Below are 27,728 nucleotides of genomic sequence, written 5' to 3' on the forward strand. Positions count from 1 at the left end.
AGTAATTAACACTGCATCTTAATATATTTGGAATATGACAAAGTAAAAGTATACCTTGTTCAAACTCAATAAAAGCAGGTACACAAGAAGAAATTATACCAAGAAACCTGTGAAAGCCATGAAATAAAGAGGGGCCTGGATACAAGGAGAGCATCTGAGCGAGAACTACATAGTCGAATGAAGACCAAAGGGGAAAAGTTATAGGAAGGAAGGTTTTGCTTAAATATAGGAAAACATTTTTTCAGTTAAGCTGTTCAAAAATATTAGTTGCACTATGATGCTGTGAGACCACGTGATTCAGGGGGTTTAAGCAGAGGTCAGATGGCCACTTGTTGAAGGGTGTTCTATTTGGAGACCCACCATAGATGAAACAAGGCCCTTCTGATACAGTCAAGGAGCCTTTTGTCTGTCATCTTCATTACATTTTGCGGCCTTTATTTTCAATGCACCCCTTCTTTATATCTCCAGTTAAAACCGACGGCTCTATCGATATTCTTTCTGTACGTTTTCAGTGTTTTTCCATTTCTCATCATATTTTTTTTAGATTTTCCAAACAATGAGAATCCTTCTGATTTTAGATTTTAATCTCCCTATCTACTAAAATTTCTTCTGTGCTTCTAATCATATTCATTGTTCTCTTTCTTTTCTTTCTCTCAGAATAACTGCATATTTAAGCTCCAGATCTAGCAAGCCATAATTTATAGGGGATGACTTTCTCTTTGATCATTATTAGTAACTCATCTTCCCCGAACTTATGAGAGTGAAGCTAGGGTTTTTTCCTCACTCCAAGATACAATTAATTCACATCTTTCAATGGACAAATCTTATAAATTCTTCTTTCTAAAGTGCATTTCTTGCAATTGTCTTGCATCGTCTCAAGTTAAGTCTTGCTGACGATGAGGACTTCTGTGCAGAAACTAACACTGTCAGCAAAATTGTCTTTCTACACAAAGAACAAACTACTGCACGTGAAGAATTGTACACGTCAGAACAAAATTTCTCACTTTTAAAAGCCGCCCATGTTATCACATCCAAGTGGTACTTTAGGTTGGATTTATAAATTCAGCAAAGTGTATGCATGCTGTATTAACTACTATAAAAGAGCTTTAATAAATATATAATATGTGATATAAAATTTTTGATTATATATATGTTATATATCTGGTGAAGTCTTTTATAAATTATATCCACATAAAAAAATTTCATCCTATTGCATAAATAATGAATCTGAGTCTAGTTTTTGTCTAAGATCAATGTCACTTGATATTTAAAAAAATAAATCATAGGAAATAACTAGTATTGAATGCTACTTTTTTTTCATTTAGTATCAAGAATGAAAAACAGTCTTTGGAACAAGCTGCAAGTTTAAGAGTGTTACTAGTTGAACATGGCTGGTTTAAACACTGGAAGATGAAATCAATATGTTGGAATGACTTGTCTAACACGCTGTAATAAGATACCTTATTAGGTGCAGTTGAAACACTGAGTATTCCTGAAATGGAGAAAACTATAGAAGTTATCACTTTTTGTTCCTCTTCCCGTTTGAATAATGCTCTCGGTGCCTTTTACTGACTGACAGTGTGCAAATTACTTAATCCCTCTGCCTTCATTTCCTTATCATTTAAATTAGATTAAGGATACTTTCTTCCTCCTGGGTTTGTGTAGATTAAATGAGATGATTCATTAAAAGTGTTTAACCCAGTATCTGGCATATTGCCGTAGAAACATTAGCTAACTATTAGCTATTGCTAACAGTTAAGTAATACAAAAAACTTGGGACAAATTAATAAATAATCTCACTAAAAAAATAAAAAATAGGAATATCTACTCTAAAAATATAATTGGCAGAACAGTTCTGTGAGACATATTAATGAAAGACATAGTTTAGACAAGCAATCAATTCTAAGAATGCATCAATTTTTAAGAGAAGAGATTTCTAAGTTTCCATGATTGATTTGACAAAGATCACAGGATCATGTCACAACATTGCATATTAATTCATGGCCTTGATAACAGAATTCTAAAAAAGTTTATATTCCTGGTGTAAAACACTTCAAACAGCATACCCTCTATAGAACATTCCATTTTTTCAATGACTCAGTGTTGAACCACTTCACCTGAACATAGCATTTATAGATTTAACTGTATCAATGGCCACTTTTTTTTTTTTTTTTTTTTTGCGGTACGCGGGCCTCTCATTGTTGTGGCCTCTCCCGCTGCGGAGCATAGGCTCTGGACGCGCAGGCTCAGCGGCCATGGCTCACGGGCCCAGCCGCTCCGCGGCATGTGGGATCTTCCCGGACCGGGGCACGAACCCGTGTCCCCTGTATTGGCAGGCGGACTCTCAACCACTGCGCCACCAGGGAAGCCCAATGGCCACTTTTTAAAACTTTTCGAACTTTAAGCACTTTTTTTAGATTTTAGTTGAACATCTTTTGAACATCTTTGAACATCTTTTGAGCCATGTTTTGGCTCAAAACATCTTTTGAGCCAAATATATCAAGCCATTGTAGCTTCAAAAGGAATAGCTAAATGCTAATAATTTTAATTGCATAATTTCAGAGTCAATTTTATATTATACTTGCCAAGGATTTTCAACCAAGAAATATAACAGTAATTAACTTAGAATTTGTCTTCCAATTACAATCTAAGGGTGTTAAATTTTTAAATGTGTTAGATTGTATCTCACAAGTTTTTATAATGGAAATTCTTGCATTACAAAGCTATCGTTTAACAGGCATGCTTGGTAGATTATGCGTTGGGCATGGAAATTTTTTATTTGAGAAACTTAGCTATATCAATACTAAAATCATTTTTATTCTAAATGATTATTACCCTGGAATGGTTTTATTTGGAATGAATTATGCTTTCTTTTTAAAATATGGGAAACTAAGAGAAATTTAATAATGCAATCAATTTTCTAGTAAAAGTAGGCAGAAAGTTCTAAGAAAAAGTAGGCTAGTTTTCAGAAACAGGTTCATAGAAGTTCTTCTCTGTAACTCATGGGTAAGGGTAGATAAACGTCACATTTTAGACTACTTCATAGATAGTATAAGAACACTCGTCCTGTGAGTTATTAACAAAATTAGGAGAACACTGTTCTCTGTAATCTACAACTGTGCTTAAATTGAAATATTGATTTGGCCAGATAAATGAAGAATAAATGGCAAGAGCAATTTTTAATCTCTATTCCTATTGTTATTTGGAAGAATTACTGGGGGGACTATGGGATTAGTTAGGATAAAGAGACTGTGAACTGCTCCACCTAAAACAAGTGGTCTTTTCTTAAAGAATTGTGTTTGAAAAACAAAAACATTCTGCAAATTAAATTTATACTTGCTCTATAACTTGTCAAAATTTTTCCAAATCAATGTAATAATCACATGGAAGTCATTATTTTAGCTTTCCCCATCAAGTAATTCTGAAATAAACATCAAACATCACTAGCCAATAAAAAACAATCCAAATTTATCAAGCAAGGAAAATTTATTAAATTATGAGTTTAAAAAATTATTAGGCATCAGCTATATATACAATTTAGTAACTACAGTCCTTAACCTGTCATGTGAACACTGAATTGTTTTACTTTGTCTATAATAATAAATACAGTTAAACTGTTCTTATAATGTCTATTTTTTTCTACTTTCCTAATTTCATTATAACGCTATCATTATTTTGTTCTACTTTCCTTATAAAGAAGACTTAAAGTTCTATTATTTGTTTCGGGTTATAATTTCAAATTTATTGTTCTGAAAAGTAGCTCTTTTTGAGATTAAAAAAATTAAGCTTATTGAAGACTGAAGCCCATAACTGGTTTCACAATGTTAATTTCTCGACTATCCGCATCCTGTAGAAGAGAGTATTGTATAGAACTTGAGCTATATCTATTTTTGCATCCATTAATGTATCCCAAAAAATTCCTTTGATTTTAAAAATGCATGTGCATGTCCATGTTCATGCAGATTCTAGTTATATAATTTAGCTATACATTTTTGACGGATGTTCCTTTTATAAAGTACCATGTATTCTAAAGTATAGTCTTTGGTATGGCCTCTTCACCCTCTATCATCTTGGTCCATTCCCAAGAAATGGGTAGATACACTGGCCAAGAAATCATAAGCAGGGAAAAAAGACATTCTAACCCTCTTAGAAAACAAAATAAACACATTTTGAATCAAACTAATTTGGTCTTGAATCTTGACTGCTTCTGAATGACCTGGGGTGAAGCACTAAAATACTTCCATTGTTTGTAAACTGGTCTTAATACTTGCTTTATATGCTGGTTGTGAAAATTAGGTTAGAGCAGGTACAGGAAAACCCCAAAGAGAGTGGATGGGGTGTGGTGTTCATTCCATTCATGATAGTTTATTTTTCATGTTCAAGATAGCTGATGCCTCACTTTGCAAGTCGAATTAGACTCAATGTATTTAATTAAGTCACTTTTTAAAAATTTTTACATTTCTGATTCAGGATGCTAATAGTGCATCATAGTTTAATTGGAAACACATTTTCTTTCTCAAGGAGGCATAAAATATAAAATATTTTTAACACTTGATTACATCTTGGATTTAATGAAATATGGTAAAGTGCTTCCACATATTTTTTGAAATGTACTCTAGGGAGTAACTTTCTTCTAGAAAGACCTGGTCCTCAAGGTGATTATACTATGTATACTGCTTTAATCAATAACTGTGAGAAGGAATGCCACTGGATTAAAAATACGTATTTGAACTCCTTCTGGCATAAAGAGTGAAGTTACATTAGAGGGTTAGTTAATACTCTATGTTTGATGATGCTTTTAATCAGGTGAAATTGCTGCTAGTTTTCTGTGTTCAGAGTTTTTCTCAAGCTATTATTGATCACTACTCCACAATAGAAATTGATGATATGAAAACATTTTTGCTTTATAATGTACATGAATTTGTGGGGAAGATTAGCAACAGCTGCTTTGATCTGACAGCATATAATAATTGTTAAAGTGGATCAATGAAATGTCAATTTATTTCAGTACATTAAATAAAAGAAATCTGTTGGTCAGAACTGCCTCAGAACCCCTATTTCTGGCAAAGCAATTTACATTTTCAGAGTATCTGGCACTCAGGTTTGGAAGTAGGATCTATTGATTTCTGAGGTCTTCGCTGTGACTCATTTCTGTCATATGACCTTGGGCAAATCATTTGATCCAGTTCTTAGCTTCTTCATCTGTAAAGCAACTATAGCAATTCTAAAAACAATACTTCCCCATCCTTTCTATTGCTGGCCTGTGGGGATTTTAGGTATGTTGATGGAATTACTCAGGAAATGAAATATACCGTCAGTGACAAGGAACATAAGGTAGGAGAGAGAACACCATTGGCTAAGGGACTAACTGGCTGCAGATGCTGTTCTTTTATCACTGGCTAATCTTTTGAAAGGCAGGTTGAACTTCTTGACTTTATTCTCCACTTATATATATGAATCATCAAATCCTTAGATAATGTGATTCAACTCTGAGATAACAATAAAACCTTTCAACTCTGTGTCTTGTCACACCCATTCCAAGTTTTGCACATCTGCAGTCTTCTTTGAGTTTTTCACGGGAGTGTAGAGCTGTGCTACCTTTGCAAAGAATTTAAGAAATAGGTTCATTTTGTGTCCTCTTGAACATATACTTCAAGGTTCCAATCATGGCCATCTGGACATCAACTTTTGGGTAACTTCATCCAAAGACACAATTCTAAAGATGTCCCCCATGATTCCTGTCCTCTTGTTATTCAATCAAACACTAGTCTAGGTACTGTACTGCTGTTAGAGACTTTGTAGATGGTCTTAAAATAGGGAGATTATCCAAGATTATCTGTGTGGGCCCTATGTAATCACATGAGCCCTTAAAAGCAGCTGAGATGTGGCAGGGGGGAGTCAGAGAGATTAGAAGTACGAAAAGGATTTGAGCTGCCATTGCTGTCTTCGAAGATGTAGGGGGCCGTGAACCAGGGAAGGTGGGCAGCCTCTAAAAGTTGAGAGCTACCCAATGTTGATAGCCAGCCTGGACATGCGGATTTCAGTCCTACACCCACCTGGAACTGATTTATGCCTGGAAGTAAGATTCTTCTCCAGAATCTCTATAATGAATGCAGGGTGGCTGACACCTTGATTTCAGCCTTATTAGATTTTTATCATATTACCTAGTCAAGTCCATTGGACTTCTGATCTACAGAACTGTGAGGCAGGCAAATGGGCGTTGTCTAAGCAGTTAAATTTGTGGTGGTTTGTTATGGTGGCAAGAGTAAATGAATACACTATCCATCCATCCATCCACCCACCGAATCCAACTACTTAGAAAATATTTATTGAGCTAAGAATGGCCAGGATCTTCTCTTGAGCTGATGATAAAGCAGTGACACAGAGATAAAAAGTTCTTGTCTTCATGCAATTTATGTTCAAGTAACAATACCCAGATATTCAAAAAGACCCTAGAGCTCCTAGCTTTGTTTGACCCCATAGGCCTATTTGATTAGAACAAGACTAGACCTATCAGGCACTCCTGATGATGGAGAATGCACCAGATGAAGTATTGTCCACCATGGCCTAAGTCATATGCATTTAGATGGACTCTCAAATCTAGGTGGTTGGTAGTTTCAAGACAATCTCAGATGCTCTTTGCTTGACTTTATAAACACAACACACATATCATAATGTAGTTCTTAGCAAAGGTTTATCAGACATTACATATAATGGAGCTCCTAGCAAAGATTCAGCAAAAATTGGTCATAGAAATTCTAAGAGACAGCTGATTGACAATATCTGGTGACTATGGTTAACAGCACTGTCTTGTGTTTTTGAAAGTTGCTAACACTATAGATCTTAAAAGTTCTCATCACAAGGAAAACAAATTTGTAACTATATGAGATGATGGATGTTAACTAAATTTAATGTGGTAATTATTTCACAATATATACATATATCAAATCAATTTTGTGTACCTTAAACTTATACAATTATATGTCAATTACATCTCAATAAAACTGAAAATCAAAACAAAACAAATCACATTAGTTGAAGGTTGTCCACAGTGGGAGTTTCTTCTTTGATCTCCCCAGGAATGGATATGTGTAGCTAGGACTAAGGAAGCTGATTCCCCCGTTCTTCTACAAGAAGATAATGGTAATGGTGGTAAATCTGAACCTTTATTACATAGCTCACTATTTCATTTGCTCAGAAAATGCATTAAGTCTAAGCAGCACTCTTCTTCCCACTGAAGAGTCTCAACAAGTCTACCATCAAATCTAGGATTTTACTTTTCTAAATTTGTGCCCTCACCTCAGGGCCAAGTTACTAAAGAGTGCAGAAGAAGGGGAGGGTGTATGGTCATAAGGAACCTCAAGTTTGCTTTTTTCTGAGGGTGGAAACCTCCTTTGCTCCTCGGATCTCCCGTGGAGGTACGCATTGATTCAGGGACATGGGGTACGGCTGCAAAGGAGTCTGATGCGTTTGGTAAGTGGAATATAGCTGCATGGCAGCACACTTTCAATCTTCTAAGGATTTTTAGGAGGTTTTGCTGTGCTGGCACGTAGTAAACACTCGATCTTTTTTTTCAGGGAATCAATGAATGATGTACTATGCTGCCCTCCCTTTGGCATCCTCCAAATAACAAGTAAAAACCACATTGTTCTCTATGGCTTTGGGGTTAGCCTAATGCACTTGTCTTTCTGGAGCTAGTGAGACCAGCCTTAAGGGGAGAGCAAGAAGGCCCAGTGTACCATGGCAAGCAACGGAGACAGCTCAGCAGGTGTGTAAGAAAGGTGGACATGTGAACAGGTTTTAAAAGGCTTGTCATCACACTCATTCCACTGTTGCTTAAAATCCTCACAGAAATTTTTAGACGTTTTAGTTGGTCATCACAAAAATACAAATATTGCACTGCTTCCTTCTGAATATCATCATTCTATATTCACAGATCATAAGGAACATGGAAGGGATAACACATATTCTTCTAGACAGACCTATGTCTCAGCCACCTAGTTATATGGTTATTTATGATATTTATAACAAATCAACTTACTCACACAAGCACAGATAATAATCAATGATTTGTGGTACAAGACCTACGAACTCCTCAAAACCCTTTATGTGTATAAATAAATATCCAACTTTCTTGGAGGTAAAAACAAAGCTTGAAATAGTGGGAAAATTACTGGGTAATAATCCTGTTATTATGGCCCAATTATTGCTTTTAAATTTTAACTATTATATCATTAATTTGCTTTTTAGTTTGTGATAAAGATAACTTCAAGGCTCAAGAGATAACTTTTAAGAAAAAAATATAGGGCTCATTTGGGGGAAGTAAAGGTAGGATTGTAATAGGTATGCAAAATCTAAAAGTCATTGAAAGGAGAGTCATTTTTTGTTCATTGCCATCTCAAAATGGATATAAATAGGCTCACAAAAAGCTCATATTAAAGTACTGTGTTTTAGGGAAAAGAAAGTAAACTAATCCTGGAAGGATCCAAAGAGAACTTACTCATAACAACACTGCCATCATTACTTTTTTCTTTATACTTGGAACATTAATTCAAGATGTGCATGAGAATATAATACAGAAAGCAGGCAAGCAAAGAAGTATCAATAATATTTGCAGTTTTTCTAAGGAAATATATCTACTGTATTTTTCAATTCCTCCTTCATTGATGGTTAAGCTTATGCTGAGCTATATACATTTCTTCCTGTCAATGTGAAAAGTATAGATTTTTGAGGAGGACAATAAAAATGGAAAGCTGATTTCATACTAAGTGGAAAATGCCTCCTACAGTTTTGTGTTTGGCTCAAGTAAACGGAAGCCAGTGTGGTGTGGGGTTGAGACGGGAACTGTGGGAACATGGGGTGTGAGGCCAGCACTTCAGCAGCGGCGGGACTGAGGGCTTTAGGAGGACCAGTTCCACAACCGGACAGATCAGGCTTTTAAAGAGAGACACGTAGTGAGAAGACAGCGAGATTTCTCTAAAGGGCGCTGTCGCTGTGCTCTGGGCCAACCCCACCCTACCGGAGGTGCCATCTGGAGAGCCCTGGGTGCTCTAAGGTGCCCATGGCACCGTCATGGGCGACACGAGAAGACCCGGGTATTCCTCACAGTTGAGAAGCTGATGGAGCCCGCGAAGCAGGACTGAAGGGCATGGGCTCCAGAATTTCCAGTACGCAGGGTGAGTGAGCGTGTTTTCCGTATGGGAGGGAGCGCTGGCGCGGGGTCACCTCCCTGCTGGATGACATGGCTTCCGCGGGGGGGGGGGGGGGGGGGGGCGGGACCCTGAGCACTGGAAGCGGAGGTGAATGCAGGAAATCGGGCGGCGGAGGGAGGAATCACAAGTGAATATCCAGAAGAGAGAGTCACGTCCGGGGCGGGGAGAACCAGACCAGGACCGCGTGAGTCAGCAGGAGCTTCTGCTCTCCTCGCAGCCCGCCTCCCCGACCCTGACCGCCCAGGGCAACGTACAGGGCAGGAAAAGAGAGGTGAAGCCACTCCACCCCCTTGTCCACTGCCAGCGTCCAGCCTGAATCAGATCCGAGCTGGGAGAGGGGAGAATACTTGAGGGTAGATCAAGTTTAGAGTTTTGATCAATCTGTTAAAGAAGGGATTCTAAGCACTGGAATTGTGTGTGTGACTCAAAGTGCCTGAGGATCCCATGCGTGAGTGGAACCATGAAGGCCCCTGCTAAGTTTTATGCAGTGTCAGGGCAAGGCTCCCCCAGTGAATAAACCTCATTTTTTGGTCTCCAACCCCCTTTTAAACTTGCCTTTTAATTGTGTCATGAATAGCGACTATTCAACACAACAATTACACTGGTGACATTCTTATTTTCTCTGCAACGTCCACATAGAGACCTCTAAAAAGTCATTTACGGGTGCTCCTGAAAGATTTGCATATAAAGGAAAATGAGAATGAGACCTTAATTATCAGCAAATCCACAATGGGTGATATTTTAGGTGATTTTAAAAGTACAAATTATGATCCAGCTGAATATAGGAGCCTCCTTAAATTACAGCTTTAGAAATCACTATGTGCTTTCTTGGTCAGATTAAGTAAAACTTTCTGTTGCATAAACAGAAAAGAACACTTTTCCCTTGGGCTAATATCCACATTTGGGACCCACCTTGAGCCTTTAAATACATTAAAGCATATTATACAGATTTCTGGAGGCATATCTCAAAAGCCTTGGCTGAGCTGGTGGAAATCTCCTATTCAGAAACGTGCCAGTTTCCAGTGAGCAGTGACGATGCCAGTGGCCTAGGACTGGGAACCAGCTGGGATCAAATCACTTTGTCTGTGGATCCTCTGCGGAGTACCTCAGAGGGGGTGCGAGGGGTGACAAAACAGACACTGCAAACAGCTTAGCAGACAGATTAAGAAATGGCCAGTTGTCCCCACTCTCTCCCTGCATCTGACCCAGCCCACCCCGGGCTAGTTGAGGCGATAAACCCAGGAAATGAAATCTACCCAGCGTGAGAGATTTCGGAAAGACCTACAGAAGAGGACTCCATTCTACAAATCAGAAGGGGATCAGGGGAGGTTCCTGGGAGGACGTGATGTTTGGGTTTGCTTCTGGTGCTGTTTCCTGAGAGTCTTTGGACTGGTTTTAGGTTGGTCCCTCAAGGTCGAGAATCAGGGTGTAGGCCATGGGGCCCATTCCAACTAGCAGGTCAATCCTTTCTTTCCATGATGAAATTGATTTTTTTATGATTAACTATGCAAATTCGATCCATCAAACTTGCCTCTGGTCCAGGACTATCAAGATGTGCCTGGGCGGTGAATCTGTCTGCAAATCGGAGTTCTTCTGACAGTCTGATCCCTTTAGGTGAAGTTACACATGGTGGGAGCAGTGGTAAAACCAGAATGATGTAGCAAATGCAAGTGAACCTGGGACGCCCAGGATGCAACCTGAACACTGAGATTTGGAAAGATTCATAAAAAGAAACTGCAAATATAAAAGCAATTCAGAAACTGAAAGCAGTGTCTGTCTTGGAAAGAGGCTGGGTTTTCAACAGTACATCAGGGCAGGCAATTCTTCGTAAACTTCTGGTTTACCAAGGTAAAGCCGTTTGATTAGGTAAATACTTCTGCCCTCTTCTGAAATGAATTAGGAAATCCAGAGAAGGAACTAAAACTATCTTCCAGGGGAGGGAGAGCGGAACAGTAAAAGTTTACCTCTGATGGAATATTTCTGCAAGTCGGAACTATTAGCATCTATAAAACAATGCATTGTATTTCTGACTGCTGGCACATTAAAAAAAAATGGATTCTTGAACGTTTATTTTGCATCTAATCACCTTACTAAATTATCATATTAATTCTAATAGATGCCACTTAACTTTCTTTGAAGGAACACAAAACTACACACATATAGTTTTCTCCACAACCTCGTGATGCAGGTGACAGACTTGTAACACCTGCTAATCTGTAAAGCAATTTCACTCACATTTCATCATCTATTCCCCTTACCCTCATGCTGCCCACACTCCTACAAAATGATCTCCTGCAGTTCTCTGCGGGTCAATGAGCAGTTTTTCATCTACAACTTGCTTTTCAAATGAAGGAGATTAAAGCACAGAGTAGTTACGTAACCCGTCCAAGGTCACAAACCCTGAGCCAGGATTCAAACCCAAGCAACCCTGACACAGAAACTTTGCTCTTAAACACTCTCCCATCTCTTGTTTTTCCACACATTTTCCCACCTGTCCTGGTTCACAAGCTGAACCCCTATTTATTGATCCAAACCCCATTCAGGTACAGAGTGGCCTGACCCTCTTGCCCAGCTGGTTGGGCAGGGACAGGCGCAGGCAATGCAGTCTGCCACCCTGAGTGGGTGCCTGGGGTCCTCTGGAAGGTGGGTGGCAGCATGCCCTTGGGAGTCTGGGATATCCCGGGCAGCACCCAGAGCCGCGAAAGCATTCGCTCACCTCTCTTTGTCAGTTTGCAACATTACCGAAGGAAAAAAAAAATCTCCTGCTATCCCCTCTACTCCAAACTTACCTAGATCCCTGTCCTTTCTTAACTGAACACCCCCTTCCTGATGAAGGGAAAAGGAAGAGAATTTTTCCTTGTTATTAAAAGGGGGAGTTCTCATCAGGTTTTGTGCAGCCAGTCCTCGTTCAGTGATGGAGATGTGAGGGAATGGATGGCACGCGAAACCTCCAACTTTACTCATCAAGTATGGGGCCGCACCTCCACACGCCCTGGGAGACAGTTACATGGTCTGTCCCAAGTTGAATAGCATCCCCCCCCCCAAATTGAAGCCCTTTCTGGAGCCTCCAAATGTGCCTTATTTGGAAATAGGGTCATTGCCGATGTAATTAGTAAAGTTAAGATGAGGTCGTGCTGGAGTAGGGCGGGCACCTAATCCAAACCTGACAAGGACAAGTATCTTAATAGAAGAGAAGAGACACAAAGACAGACACACAGGGGAAAATGTCATGTGGAGATGGAGGCAGCCAGTGAAGTGATGCATCTACAAGCCAAGGAGCGCTGGACCTACCAGAAGCTAGGAGAAAAGTGGAGAACGGATTCTTCCTTAAAGACTGGAGAGCACAGCCTTGCTGACAACTTGGTTTTGGACTTCTGGCCTTCAGAACTGTGAGACAGTAAATTTCTGTTGTTTAAGCTGCCCAGTTTGTGGTACTTTATTACAGTGGCCCTAAGAAACTAATAAACAGCCTTCAGAACTAGATTCTGATTCCCTTGGTCATCATCCTACCAGGTCATGTGTTTCTAGATATAGATAGACAACTCTGAGAATAATTTTTCCTCTGGGCAGATGCAATCATGAGGGTCTACAGAGAAGAGCAGATAGAGGCAATTTAAAGTATGCACCTGACCCCAACATAATGGTAAGATTTCACAGTAGTAAGATGGTCATTTTATGGGCTGACCACATATAAGGTGCATCAAATGAAGTCACAGAAGCCTTGGCTTTTCCCAGGACCATCTGTCCCTTGGGGCTGCTCTCTTGGATTATTGCAGAGCCATCAGTGTTTACAGGTATATGGGTCTACCATCTCCATCCCCTAAGATCTTCAAGGCTCTGAAACCTCTGCTTATAAAGAATGCTTGGAAGAAGGGACACTGAACTTGGAGAAGTGAAGATTGAAGGGGTAGGAAAGTTTTATATCATTTTTTGAGGGCCTGTTATTTGGAAAAGGGACTAGATACTATTCTGTGTGGTTTAGACTAGAGAGAGAAGCCAGATAGAAATATTTGGCATATATTTCATTCACTGTAGGAAGTGATTTTCTCTTTGGATGTAGGATGGGCTACCTCATGAAATAGTGAGGCTCTTTAGGACAAGACTGAATAAATAAGTATTGGTCATGCAGACTGGGATAGTGAATAAATTCCACACAAACACATATTAAGCACCTAATTCTTCTCAGTGTGCTACACTCCTCACAGAAGAAAGAAATCCCGACACATTTGGACTATGAAACCAATAGGCTGATATTTAGTAAATGTGGAGAGAGGTGCAGATCAAAGGGCACCTACATGGATCTGCCAGCTTGGTTAGGATCCTAGGATTCTTTTCAGACCAACTAGTTATATCTGAGTGGAAGAAGAGTTCAGAAGATATTAGATAGATACATGATCATTCCAAATCTAACTTTCAGAAATGCTGGAGTAGTATTCTAATACTTTCCTCAATAAACTTAGGACTTTCAAAGACTTTCAAATCTAATAAGCCTAATGATTCCAAAGGAGCTTTGAAGCAAATTTCTAAATCATACTAAAAATTGTATAGAATTCCATGCGGGAATAAACCTTAATTTCAAAATTAAATTAAAAGCTCTGTGAAATAAACTTTATACAAGTCAATTATAAGACATAAGAACTACAGACATTTTTGGTGAACAATCAGCTCTTAAAAGTTCATCAGCAGTTTAAAGGGCCATGAAAATAGGTACCATAGGACTCAGAAAAATATCTAAAGAGGGTCTGAAACAGATTGACTGAGAATTCTTAGGCTCTCCTTAGAAGTTGTTTTAAAAGACTATCAGTAGAAAACAGTTGGTTCTATTTTTTAGAAACTACTTAAATTTCAGGACGAAAGACCTGGTACAAACTTTCCAAAATGTTTTGCAAATTTAATGCATTCTCATTTCCTGTGTTATGTAATATGTCTGAATTTGAATTGGAAATTTTAAATCTCTTTTCATGGACTTCTATTAGTCTATGGCATACATCTTAGAGTATCCTAGATAAATCAAAGACTATTTGATTTCACACACTTGGGAACATGTTATTTCGTTATTACATTTACTTTGCATATTCTGTGACATAAAGTTAATGTACTCTTAGAGCTGCTGATACCTGGAGTCTCTGAACTATATCCCTTAGAGGTTGTTTTAGGACTGCTGGTGCAATCAGAAACAAAAGTACCAAAATAAGGATTGCCTCCAAAACACACGGTTGTTGGATAGCCTTAATCTGCTGGCAGAGCCCCATATTTTAGCTGTAAATGTTTTAGTGCCATTTATTGGCTCAAGCTTCTCAAATGCAATACACTACGTCATTAATTTTGTGGTTTCATCTCTGAAAGCTATAAATTGAGCATTCCTATTGTCTTAATTTTCTGTAACCTTTAATAACATCTGTGAAAGAACACAGGATAGAAGAAATTGTTGTTATAGAAACTCTTCTTTCTCTTTCACCCCACAGCAGTCACTGGAAAGACAGCATGTCTTAGATATCCAAAATTCACTGTTTAGAATGAAAGAAAACAAGTTCAAGCTTAGATACTAGCTTGGATCTTCCAAAGAGGGCCCTGATCCTGGTTTGTCACACTCAGCTTCTCTTCTTAAGATAATGACCTTCCCCCAAACCGCATTCACATGTTTCAGCTTGCCAGGAAGGGATGGATTTGAAAACCAGTTATCCTTGAATGAATCCCATTGTCCTTAATTTATCTGGCCACCCACCTGGCATTTGGTAGTCAGAGGCAAGGTGAGTCCTTCGAAGCAAGGGGACTGCGGCCGCTGGGGAAACCAGGAGGTCATGCCTCACTCACAGGCTCACAGAAGTGACCAGGGGATACAATACATTAAATCACCTCTTCAAGCTGCTATATACTAGTTTATACAGTATTGCTATATTTGTATATAATATCATACAGGGATAACATTGTATGTGTATATAATGTGGTATGATAATAATGACTATCTCATTTAATATTCAGTCAAGGCCAGGCCCCACATGAAGGGGTGTACATTATCTCAAATTGTTTTGCCAACGTTATAAAAAAGATGTTACTATAAATATTTTGTGCAGATGAAGAAATTTAAGTTCCGAGAAGTCACATGATTTGCCTAAGGTCACATCTCTTCTGCTCCCAAATATTACTCTTTATTCCACCGATTTGCCTGCTGTTGTTTTAACTATAGCCTAATTAAAACCTGTGAAAGTATGTTATTTATAAATAGAAATACAAAGCCACTCTTTCTCCTAGACCAGGACTGATCTTGCGGGGCTGGCAGTAAGTTTCATTACCTGTAGAAGTGTGGATGGGGACACCGGTTGGTGCTACCAGTGTCACGTGCTCCCCCCGGTCTACCTATTTCCCACTGGTCCCCTGGGAAGACTGCTGACATGGCTGTGCGTTCGCTAGCTACTCAGCCCCTCTGATCATTTCAGAGAAAGTCCAGCTGACATTAAAATAGGACAGAAATTGCAAAAAGGAGCAGGCAATAGAATTATGCTAAAGCTTGTGCTTCAACAGAACATTAACAGAAGGATAAGGTCATATATTTGAAGGAATATTCTCTCTTTCATTCTTTTGGGCATTTATATTGGGTCTCACTCTCAAAACTATTTTGTTGTGGGACTGGAAAAATGTATCTTTGAATATGAATTTAACAAGACATTGATTACATGAAGGTAGGGAAAAAGGAAACAGAATATGAAATTGTTCTCAGATACATTGAAATTAAGGATGAAATATTTTTTCTAATGCTACATGCTGTCCATTTCTAATTTATTTTTAATTGTAACTAAATACATCTGTTACTAAAGACACCTGCTTAAATAAAAATGTATATATGGTTCTGTGAATATGAATAAAATACAATCATAAAGCAAGGTTTATTAAAATACTATTAAAGCTAAATTATTTTTAGACTGAAAATAGTATTGTATTTGGAAATCCTGTGATAAGCTTCTACTAGTAGAACTGGATCTGTGGTAAGAGCCACTCTGAAGAATAGTTTTAAGTTTTATAGCTAGAATGCTCCAATTTTGTAAGATGACCCTCTGGAAATACAGCAAACTGCATTCTGGCATTGTACTGACAGGTTTCTAAGATAAGTAGAAAATGAAGCTGAAGCTAATAGTTTTTCTGCTCAAATGTCAGAAAGATATTAACCAGAAAAATAGTTGAATGTAGAATTCCTGCTGCATACATTTAGAAATGTTCCAAAATAATCAGCTAGGTGTCGGACCAATTAAAGCCATGATATAAACTGTAAATAAACAGGTGATGTATTCCTAAACTCAGTCACTGCTTTTGTGAAGCATAGGAACATTTGTAAGTTAAAGAATTAAATAAGTAGTATAATGAGGAATATGTAGAAACCAATTGTTTTTAATAGTCTAGAGCTCCCAAGAGATTTATCTGTCTTAGGGGCAGCTGTGCTTATTCTTCTTTACAGGGTTCCTTGAGGATGAGGGAGATTCTAATCATCTTTTGAATATCACTGTCTTTCTTATTTTATACAAAGATACAAAATGTTGCTTAGATTTAAATTCCGGATCCCACTGTAGGACAAGGAGAGCATTAACGCGTTTGGCGTCCCCCTACTCCTACTCAAGCAAGGGAGGGGGATGCTGGCACTCATCTTCCATGAGAGGCAAGTACAGAAGCAAATGTTTATGGAGGGGAAGAGTTACAGAGAGGCAACTTTTGCAGCTAAAAAATGGAAATAGTAATAGGACATACATCATAGGTTTTTGTGAGGACTACTGAGGAAACATTTGTGAATCACACACTTCAAAAGTGTTAACTGTAACTGAGACTTCTGGGGGTGAGTGTTCCCTGATCCTTCCGTTTCTGTCTTTATCTCTAGCATTCCTGTCTTTACATCTATCTCTTATTTGATGCCGCTCTGCAGTAAAAATATGAATTATGAATCAAGAATATTTAAGCAAGTATTTTCCACAAAGTAGAAATGCTGTTACTAAAACTTTCAGTTTAGATTGTAAAAGACTGAATTACTAACACCCAGTTTTTACTTTTCTGAAAGAGTGACCATCTCATCTAAATGACCACATTAACTCTGTAGTGCTTAGATATTTTGGAATGGATATCAATTCATTCCACTATGAGCATTCTTAAGCTCCCATAACCCCAGTTGAAGTCCTTTTTATTAAAAATGTTTAATATTAAACATATAGGGAGGCCCTACTCCTGAAAGACAGCTAAAGACTCTGATGATCCCATGATTTCCTGAATAGTCTGCCTGACTAGGGAGACTTTTAATAGCAATTTAGGAAATATATGAAAAATAATGATTCCAGAAACAGGACTTCTTTGTGATTGAAGCTGTCATATGTTCAGTTTTTAGTTTGATTTTTTCTTGTCTGTACAATAAGCAGATCGTGTTGCAAAATTTTCACGCACTGTTCCACTAAATTACTAACTTACTTACACGGCTGTCAGAAATTAACTTCAAATGTTGGCTTACACCGTGCACGTAAGAAGTATGGAACTTCAAAGTTAGCAACATAAAAGAAAATTAGATTCACATCGTTTCAAGAGGTACAGAAGGAAAATCACAGCGTCAATGAACAGATGTACATCCACTGCCTGCCAGGAGGTCACCACAACTTGCTAATACCCTTGGGTGAAGCAGATCCACTTCAGTGCATCAGTGCTTTCCAAACCTTATAGAATACTACTTTAAAAAATAAATACATCAGCACATATATATTTAATCAGCACGCACCATCAGCTAAGTAACTACGAATCATCTATTTTTCTTTTTTTTAAATAGAAATAGAACTTATATTAAAACTCTCCAAATCGCCTGTACCAGATTTTAATAATATTGCTTTAAAAATTCCTCTTAAATCAATTATAAAAACTGACTGTAATTTTAACAGGAAATACCTGAAGGTAGAATTACCATCAAGAGAAAGGACAAACTCAAAACCTACTAACGTATTCAGAAGACCGTTTAAAAAAAACTTTACAATTTAATTATGGGAAGATTATAGAACTGTTTCAGTGCTTCTGTACTGAGTAAGTAAGCTGTACATGTGAGGAGTAATAAATGAAATTGTTAATTTTACTCTTTCCCTAGGGAGTGGCAGGAGAAGAGGTAGGAGTTATGCTACTTAGATCTCCGAATGGATCTTGCTTTATATGCAATAATAAATCCTAAGCGTGTTGCTAATTAACTCTACCTCAAACCATTCCCTTTCTTAGTGCTTAAAAGACATTTTGACTTCTGGGATATTAGCTCACCATTCATATTCTTAAAGATGTTGAGGATGGGGAGGATTTGACGGTAATAGGGCACCAAAGCTTCACCCACCATCTCAGCGGACACAACCAGATGCTGTAGGACTTTGAGAGTGACGCAGATGACCTGTCGGTTTCGGAGGTTCAAGGCATCTATACAGTAGGAAAAGGAACAAGCCAAAAATAGAAAGCATTCATTTCTACAATGTTAAGGGAAGTCGTCTCATAGACCACTTAATTAAACTGTACTCTACTGGGGATCACCCATGGGATGAGCCTGGCTTATTACAGCTTTGAATGATGCACTGTTAACGCTATAAACAGGATCGTGTTTGTGTATTGTTTGTTCTCCCGACTTGCACTGATTCCTCATCAATCCTAAGAGGCTGGTGATGGACAAGTAGCATGAAAGGTAAAAGATCAGTTCGTGTTGCTAAAGGACCCCGTGGAGGTTGACAACACATAACTTTTTATGCAACGATCCCTTTCAGTTAGCAATCCATGCTATGCTTAAAACTGTTGCCAGGAAAAAACATTTTTGGGGGAGGAAGAGACTGGTTATGCTGTGTATGAGTAGAAACTATAGACTGGTTACAAACATCGAGAACATTGTTGGTAGAAGTGACCATAAAGTGACTATAATTAGACTCTCAAGAAAGTAGGGAAGAAAAGCAAACATTTTTAACGTTCAGAACTTTAGAAGGAATTAACTGTATATAACTAAGATACCAAAGGCATGCAAAATGTTTTTAAAGAACAATTCTGAATGCACAGTAACAAGCTGTACTGCAGAGATAGAACAGGAGACAGTAAGTTACCTGGTGTCCCCCAAGTGCAGGGTCTGGAAACCTGCTCCAGTGGGGATGCAGAGGCCCAGGGACAAGGACACGGATAACTGGCTGTATAAACACAGCCAACTCCCCCACACTTTCTTGGTCCTTAACCATGGGAACCTATTATTTACTTTCTAAAATGGCCAAAATTTCTATGATTTAAATAGAAAAGCCATATGAAGCATCTATTATAGAAGGTCAAAGGTGGTGACTGATAAATTGCAATGCCCGAGACTACTTCAGGACAAAGTCAGAGGCTCTTATTTGTAATATTCGACCGTCTAAAGAAAAAATTGACTATGACTTTAAAGCATGTGCCATTTACAGAGGGACAAAAGGAACCAGTCCATCCAAAGGAATGACACCATGGTCACTGTACTTGTGAGGCAGTCCTAACATTGTTCTTGAACTCCAGCTCACATTTCCAGTAGGCTATGTCTTGCGATAACCTCAAATTCAGTTTGTTCCAAAGATAAGTTTCCCCCATAAACTTTACCTTTTACCTATTTACCCCATATTTAGTATTGATACAACCAGGTTCCCAGGTATCCAGGGTCAAAATCTGTTTCTCATCCCTTGCATTCTTCATGTTGCGAAGTCATCTTATTCTGTTTTTGAAGTAGCTCTTGAATTTGTGCCCTCCTCCCATCCTCACCTCTACCCTTCTAGTCCCGGGGCTCCACCCTCACCACCTCTCCCCTGGTCCTGGGGCTCCATCCTCACCTCCACTCCTCTGGTCCTGGGTCTCCATCCTCACCACCTCTCCTCTGGTCCTGGGTCTCCAACCTCACCACCTCTCCCCTGGTGCTGGGACTCCATCCTCACCACCTCTCCTCTGGTCTTGGGGCTCCATCCTCTCCATCTATCCTCTGATTCTGGCCCTTAGAACTCCTCTACTGGAGAACTGCCATACCTTCCTAACCCACCTGCCATCTTTCTGTCTTTCTCCGCTCCCTCAACCTGTCTTTTCACACTGCTGCTGGATTTACCTTCTTAGAACGTATTTGATAATCTCTCTACCTGCTCAGAGAGTTCAGAGTCTCCCCCACACCATTTCCTACAGAATAAAGTACAAACTAGCCAGGCACAAGGGTGACACTTAAGGTAAGTTTGAACCAAACAAAATTCTCAATTGAAAATACAAGAATATAAGGTATCATTTAGTGGTTTCACAGCTATTCTCTTTGGAATCACTAGGAAGTGTTTAAAACTAAAGTGTGGTCAGCTTCATCCCCTCCAGCAAAAAAATGGGGGTTGAGGTATGAAAACACCTCAGGGCAACCCCACAACTTCTGGTCCAGTTCAGACTACATTCCTGTTTGGTTTGAAAGCAAACACAGATACAATGAATAGAGAAGGCTCAGCTTCAACACAAGGAACCAAGTTAAATAGAACTATGGAATTTGCATGATGGCTCATTATTACAGCATTTAGACACACTGCAGACCATACCATATATTCTGAGAAATAACTAAAAATAGAATGCTGTAATTTAGCCTAAAAGCTGTAGTAATGAGATGCTCAAGAGCAGAGCTTCAGAGAACCACAGAAAGTTGGAGAGGGAGAAGGTCAGGTAGAGTGTTTTGTAGTGGTAGTGGGGGTCCTTTCTTCTGGTCTTTGGTCTTATCCAAGCTAAAATTGTTTTGTCTTTTTAGGAAGCCAGAGGTTATTGATCCCTGCTTTACTGACGCAACTTCGTTTAACAGAAGAGAACTGGGAGCCTGCAGAAATATCATTTCTGAGTATTATGGGCAGTGGACATTCTTTCAAAACGTCTACCAATGAAGCTCAACATGTTTAGGGTTTGGTACTGCACAGATCTGTGTGATGGTTCATATACTAGTAGCTAACATGTATTGGGCACCTCTATCTGCCAGGAATTAAACTGAGCACTTTACATATATTAGTTTACTCAATCCTCATTCACCAAATATTTATTGAGAATGCATTATGCACCAGTTATTGTTTTAAGAATTGGAGATATAGAAGTGAACAAGACAGTTATGGTACTCAGCCCCTTGGGGCTTACAATATAGTATGGAAGAAGATATTAAACAAATACTACAAGTGTGTTGAGATTTCATAAGAAGGATATGGTATTTAAACAGCAAATCCAAAAGGCATCCAGCCCAGCGTACAAAGCAGGGAAGGCTCCCAGACACAGGTAAGGACCTAAGGGACGGGTAGATGTTATTAGGATGAAGGAGAGGGAACAGCATGCTAGATTGCCCCCTCTTGGATAAAGGACTTCTTTTATAAGGTCTACTCCAGCTCATAGGGATAAAATTCTACTTAGCAATGTGAGAACAAAGCCCAAGACAGCAAAGAAGCAGTCTTCCAAACGCTTTTGTCATTGTGTATGTGTTTTCCTTGGGATCATTTAGAAATGGTGGGAAGAAGGATGTGAGTATGTGTAGATGTACATAAAAGGAGAGTGAGGCATAGTACTTTTCCCCAAGCTAAAAGATCCCTAGGTCCTGTCTTGTCTTATCAGCCAAATAGAATCAGATGTGTAAAATCCTGGGTTTCTGTCTTTTCTTACTATTCGTCCCTCTATCCCACCCCACTCCTTAAAAAGGACTCACAGCCACATCCAGCTAAATGTTTTATAAACTGCTTAGCCAGGAAAGATGAGACATCGAAACAGAATTACGTGAGTTTGTTGTTTTAATTTTTTATATATTAAAATAAATAAAATTGAGTGTATATAATTTCATTCCATTTTGTGGGTTTTTTTTTTTTCCAAGAAAGCCTTTCTGTTGACACTATAAAGTCACAAGTAGGAGAACCTATTGAAAGTAGTAGAAGAGAGAGCTATCTGAGCATGCGTAGAGCCCATCTGCTGACTGCAGAAAAGATAGCGGTGCTGTAGCGCCTACTGAATGCTGGCTTGTCAAGTGCCCTTCTTTTAGAGTATATATGCCAAAGCTTGCAATAAAACAGGCTAAGGTATGCTCATCTGCTACCAATGTTAGAGAAGAGTCTTGCCATATAGAATATATTAAGGAGTAAACCTTTTTATATATATGAGTAATAATAACATCGAACTTTTGTTGATTAGGTTTATCCCTGTACATATGGCTAAGTGACTGCCTGGGGATAAATTAATAATCTCTCTCACCATGGATAGTAATAATAGCTATTAAGAAATAATTATTTTATCTCATCGCAACACCGATTGAACTAACATGATTGTGAAAAATGTTATTGAAATGACAAAGACTGACAAGTAAAATGCTTCAACTGTTACTCTTAATGACATCTAAAATGGAACCCTGAGGCATCCTAAATGACCAGGGACTGGCTCTAAAACTTCTGCAGTAGCTGTGAAATAGAGCCATGGTATGCGCTAGAAAAGCCCCTTAACTTCATCTTAGAGGGATTTTTTTTATATTGCCCATTTCCACTTCAGTTCCTCAGTTCTATTTTTGTTCCTCATTCTTGGGGAATTAAGATATACCATTAAGTTGGAAGTATTTTTGTTCTTACTGTCCCAGTAGAACTAAATAAAAAAGAGGTTGTTTTTTTTTTGAAACAAAGTTCTTTTCTTTTGAAAAAGTATGTTAACAGATATAAAGAGAATATGATTCTATAGCTTGAAAGAGAAGAAATGTGTTTATTCTTGTGTTGATGGGCCTGAAAGCAATTGTCAAGATTTAAGTGAGGACTCTGAACTCAAGATTTAAGGTTTTGAAAAGGGTCTAACACGAGAAATCTACTGACATTATAGATCAACCAGGGGAGCCTTTATATTCAGAAAATTAGATTTCTATTGTACTGCTTACTGCTTTCAAGTACGATCAACAAGATAGAGCTTCCAGATGTATAGAAATTGTTGAAGAATAAGGAAAAAATAATTTAAAGTCAAAGTAGTAAAACATTCATCTTAGATGGTTGTAAGTTACATGTATGATTTTCTCAAGCATAATTTCCATCATTGCTATGATTTTTTGCAAAGTGAGAACATTTTCTACTATTAGATTATGATTCACTACTGTGGAATCAGGAATAGATGGAAATATTTCTACTTCTTTTAAAATTGGATACAACAAACAAAATGTAAAAGCAAACAATAAATTCTAAGAAATATTTTTGACATATGGTATAAATGTTAATATCCTTGACATACAAATAGTACCACAAACCAATAAAAGACTGAAACTGCTAATTTAAAAAATGGGCATATAATATAAATAGACAATACACAAATTAATAAATACAAGTGAACAAGTTCTATTGTAGAGTTTTCAACTTCACTGATAATCAAATGAAATGAAACACTACTCTATAATTTTGAATATCATATTAACAAAAAGTTTTTGAAAATTTAATACTCAGTATGGAAACAGGTCTGGGAAAAGAGGCACTCTCCTAGGTACCATATTGTAAACCATCACAATCGTTCTATAGCAACATGCATGCAACACTTGACCCAGCAATTTTACTTCTGGGCATTTAGTCAAAGGAAGTATGCAGCTGTGCAGAAAGAGTTATAGGATAGGATGTATCAATAGTATTACTTATAATTAGAAACCATCTAAATGTTCCCTCAAACACTGGCTTATTTAAGTAAAATCTGGTATACCTATACAATGGAAAATTATAGCTATTAAAGTCATATAATAGAAAATATTTTTAAAATAGGAAAATGTTTATAAGATACAGGTGAGTAAAGCAGAAGGTTATAAAGTGTATATTCACTCTGCTCTCATTTTGAAAATAGAATGTAAACACAGTAAATACTGGAGATTTATAAGCTCAGATACAATAGAGACTATCTTATCCACTGGCATATATAGACACTGGATCTTATTCTATTAAAAAATACCTTTTTGTTACACTGATTTTTTAAAAAAATCAATGTACCTTCCATATTTCCCTAAAATATTACTGTTCATGATTATAATTTATATGTTTTAATGTAGCAGAATTCTGGCCCTGTCTCCTTATTCTTTCTCAATATTTTCTTGATTATTCTCAACAATTTACATTTTGAGAGAAAATTTAGAATACTTTAGTCAGGTTAAAAAGTATGCTTGGCACTTTGATAAAATTTCCAATAAATTTAGAGAGTAATTTGGAGGAAATGGCCATCTTTCCAGTTAGGAACATGTATCTCTTCAACTGTTCTTGTTTTTTATTAAACTCCTCGGAAAAGCTTTATAGTATTTTTCAAGTAGATTCTGTATACTTTTGTTAGGTTTACTAGTGTTTGAATCGTTTTTATTCATTTTGGTATCTTAAATGATATATTTTTCAATTTACTGTGTAAAATATATATAATATAAAATGTTATTTAACCATTTTTAAGTGTACAATTCAGTGGCATTAGTTACATTCACTGTATTGTACTATTATCACCACTATTTCCAAAATTTTCCATCACACAAAACAGAAACTCTATACCTCTTTAAAAAAACCCTCCCCACTCACTTCCCCTTGAGCCCTTGGTAACCTACAATCTACATTCTGTTTCTATGAATTTGCCTATTATAGATGTCTTAAAGTATTTTAAGTATTATTTTTTCTGATGTTGAAATATTTAATTAATAATTGAGATTGCTGCACCCAGTATCATGTTAGTCGAATTAGACTGAAATGAACATAAATTTTGCTAGTCAAGGGGCACTAACCGTACACATTTTTAGTTTTCTGAATATAATGAATTCAAAATATGTTTTCAGACCAAATTTAGGTTTCAAAATTGTAGAAATTATTCTCCTTCCAAAACAGAACTCAATTGCTATACAAATAAATATGACGTGGCCTAAGTTCTCAATTAAAGTATCAGAGACTTAGCTTAGCTATTATGTACATGGAGTAAGCCTATCATAATTGTTACCAGTTTTCTTCAATCCATTGTTCCCCAATGAGTGTTATATTAAAAAAGCATCATTTTTCTCTCATTTCATACAGAAAGGAATTATCTTTATGCAAAATTCAGACTTTTCCCTCAGAGCTTTGTTATTACGAGTGGTTAACTTTTTCTGTTTTTTGATAGACAAGAATATATTCTGACTTTAGGACCATAGAATGCAGCTTAGTATTCAGTGACAGTGTTTGGTCTTTCTTTCCACTGAACACTTAGTTTTAAAGATAGATACACAGTTAATATTATTTGCTTAAATAAATGACAGTATTCAGTTACCAAAATGGTCTCAACATTATAGTCAGCAGCATGATCTATTTAGCACTCACAACTTTCTAGACATAAAGGAACCTGAAGAACAACGTCATTCAACACACTCTTCTTCAATCTTGTTGCAACCAAGGTTGGGCCTGTTTCTGCTCTCATACATACTGAAGCCTCTAAGAGTAACTGAGAGTAAACTTATCAGTACTCTGCTTTGTCAGAAAGCAGAGGAGGATTTGTCTCTTTGGAGCACCCTGCTCCCCTGTCCCTACACTACTGGCTCAGTTCAGCTTGAAGGAGTTGGGTGACAGATGGAATGATGAGCAAAGGAAGCAGTTAGCCAGCCTTGGTGCCATTCTCAAAGTAAAACCAAGTGACAATGTGCTGTGACAAGCAGGCACTGCTTCTAAAAATTGCGGTTATGTTTTTTCCTCTGGTTGAGAAAAGGTGTCTAAGTTTGCTCCAGCTTTAAGATAACAGAAGCAGTGGACTATGAAGAAGGATACAGTACACACAGGCTTTTCACGAAACAAGAAAGTTGAGAGCTGTGCTACAAAATAGAAGATGGGTAAATACATCACTTTCCAAAAAGGAGCTGCCCTTTCCTTCCCAAAGAAGGAATTTGAAAAACTACTCACTGCTAAGCTTGACATCAATACCTGGTAAAATTCTAGGACTGATTATTTAAGCAAGTGATTTGAGAGCTCCTAGGACAACAGCGTGATTTCTAGGAGCCAGAGTGAGCTTTTTGGAATGTCAGGCCAGGCTTACCTCATGCATTCTAACAAGTTTACTCATAAAAGAGATCACAAACAGACTATATTGCAAGGCATCTGGCAAGAACTCTCTTGTAGGCAAGATACAGAAATGGTTGAAGAGTTGGGCTTTTTCTTTTTTCCTTACTGTGTAAATAACTGAATTTCAGTAATATGCCTTGGTGGTTTGGTATCGACCTGCAGAGCCCTTACTGGAATACTGCAGTGGTCCATACTTGACCTAGTCCAGTTTCCATCTAACATTTTTATTGTAACTTGGATGAAAGTTATAAAATCCAAATCTATCGATTTTTTGATGACCCAAAGTTGGGAAGTCTGTAGAGACATGGCCATGAAGGTACACGAAGGAGGTAAAAATAATAATTTACTATTGTTACCACCTTGATTTGGCACTGTGCTAAACTTCCTACCTGTATGATCTGTCAGTCCTTACATAATGCCTGGGCCGTTGGCTTTATAATCCCCTGGGAAAGATGAAATAATTAATTTACCAAAACCACACAGCTAGTTAATGACCAGCTGTGGTCTGGTTTGCACGAGCCCAAGGCCTGTGCTCATATGGTAAGACCCCACTTCTTCCCAGCATCCCACCAAATCCTGGTGGACAACAGGGCCAGACTTGGAGCCTGCTCAGGAGGAATGCTGAGTGCTGCACAGTGAACACAGGTTCTAGCGTGGACTTTGAGCAAAACAGACACCTGTTGGGACCTGAGCTTAAGTGGTTTGCTCTTGGGGAACAAGTCATCCTGATGAAGCTGGGTTTCCTGGCATCTTCTGAAAAAGCAAGCAACACTCTGCAGTAGTGTTATTCCTTGACTAGAGTGCAGCTCTCATGTGGAAGGAGGAAGTTAACAATAGGAGATTTTAGCCTGGGTGTCCAAAATCTGTTGTCATAATCCAGACAGAGAACGATGATGATGGTGATGATAATGATGATAAAATTTATCACCCACTACATCCTCTGCTAAGAGCTTGAAATGTATTATCTCACTTAATCACTAAACTAACCATAAGTTGGGTGCCATTCTCACCTCAGTTTTATAGATTGAGCCCCAAAGTGATTAACTTGTCTGATAGCTGGTATGTGGCAGAGTTAGAATTTTGACCAGATAGTCTGACTTCACAGCCCTTGTTCTGAATTACCACACTATACAGGAAGAGTGATAGAATTTGCTTCTTTATTTGAGAATGGGAAAGGGACAGCCAATATGTGGTGAACTCAGTTTGAAAATGCAATAATGCTATTGTTAGCTTTTTCCCTCTTTTATTCTATTGTGTTTTTCTGGCATGGACAGCTGTAATCTCCATTCTCATTGTTTTTATTTTGGATCACTCTGAGTCTTTTTCCCTATTCATACAGGGATAGGCCTGATTTTTATTCACCCTCACAGGTCCAGAAGGAATTTTTCCTCTGGCAAGTGACCGGGTAACTGTTTAAATACTTCTGAGAATGTCTAGTCTCTGCCTCAGATTGCTATCATCTTGCATCCACTAACACATTATTTATGTATAG

General features: G+C 38.0%; 1 protein-coding gene across 1 annotated transcript in view; it reads right to left on the minus strand.

The window, feature by feature from the left end:
• PACRG (parkin coregulated) overlaps positions 1-27,728 on the minus strand; it is a 530,295-nt gene that overhangs the window by 193,655 nt on the left and 308,912 nt on the right. The window contains exon 4 of the mRNA XM_032650624.1: positions 18,477-18,626. Within this exon, the coding sequence (XP_032506515.1) occupies positions 18,477-18,626 (150 nt within the window). The remainder of the gene's footprint in view (positions 1-18,476; positions 18,627-27,728) is intronic.

This window comes from Phocoena sinus, chromosome 12 (assembly GCF_008692025.1).
Source record: "Phocoena sinus isolate mPhoSin1 chromosome 12, mPhoSin1.pri, whole genome shotgun sequence".
Taxonomy (NCBI): domain Eukaryota; kingdom Metazoa; phylum Chordata; class Mammalia; order Artiodactyla; family Phocoenidae; genus Phocoena; species Phocoena sinus.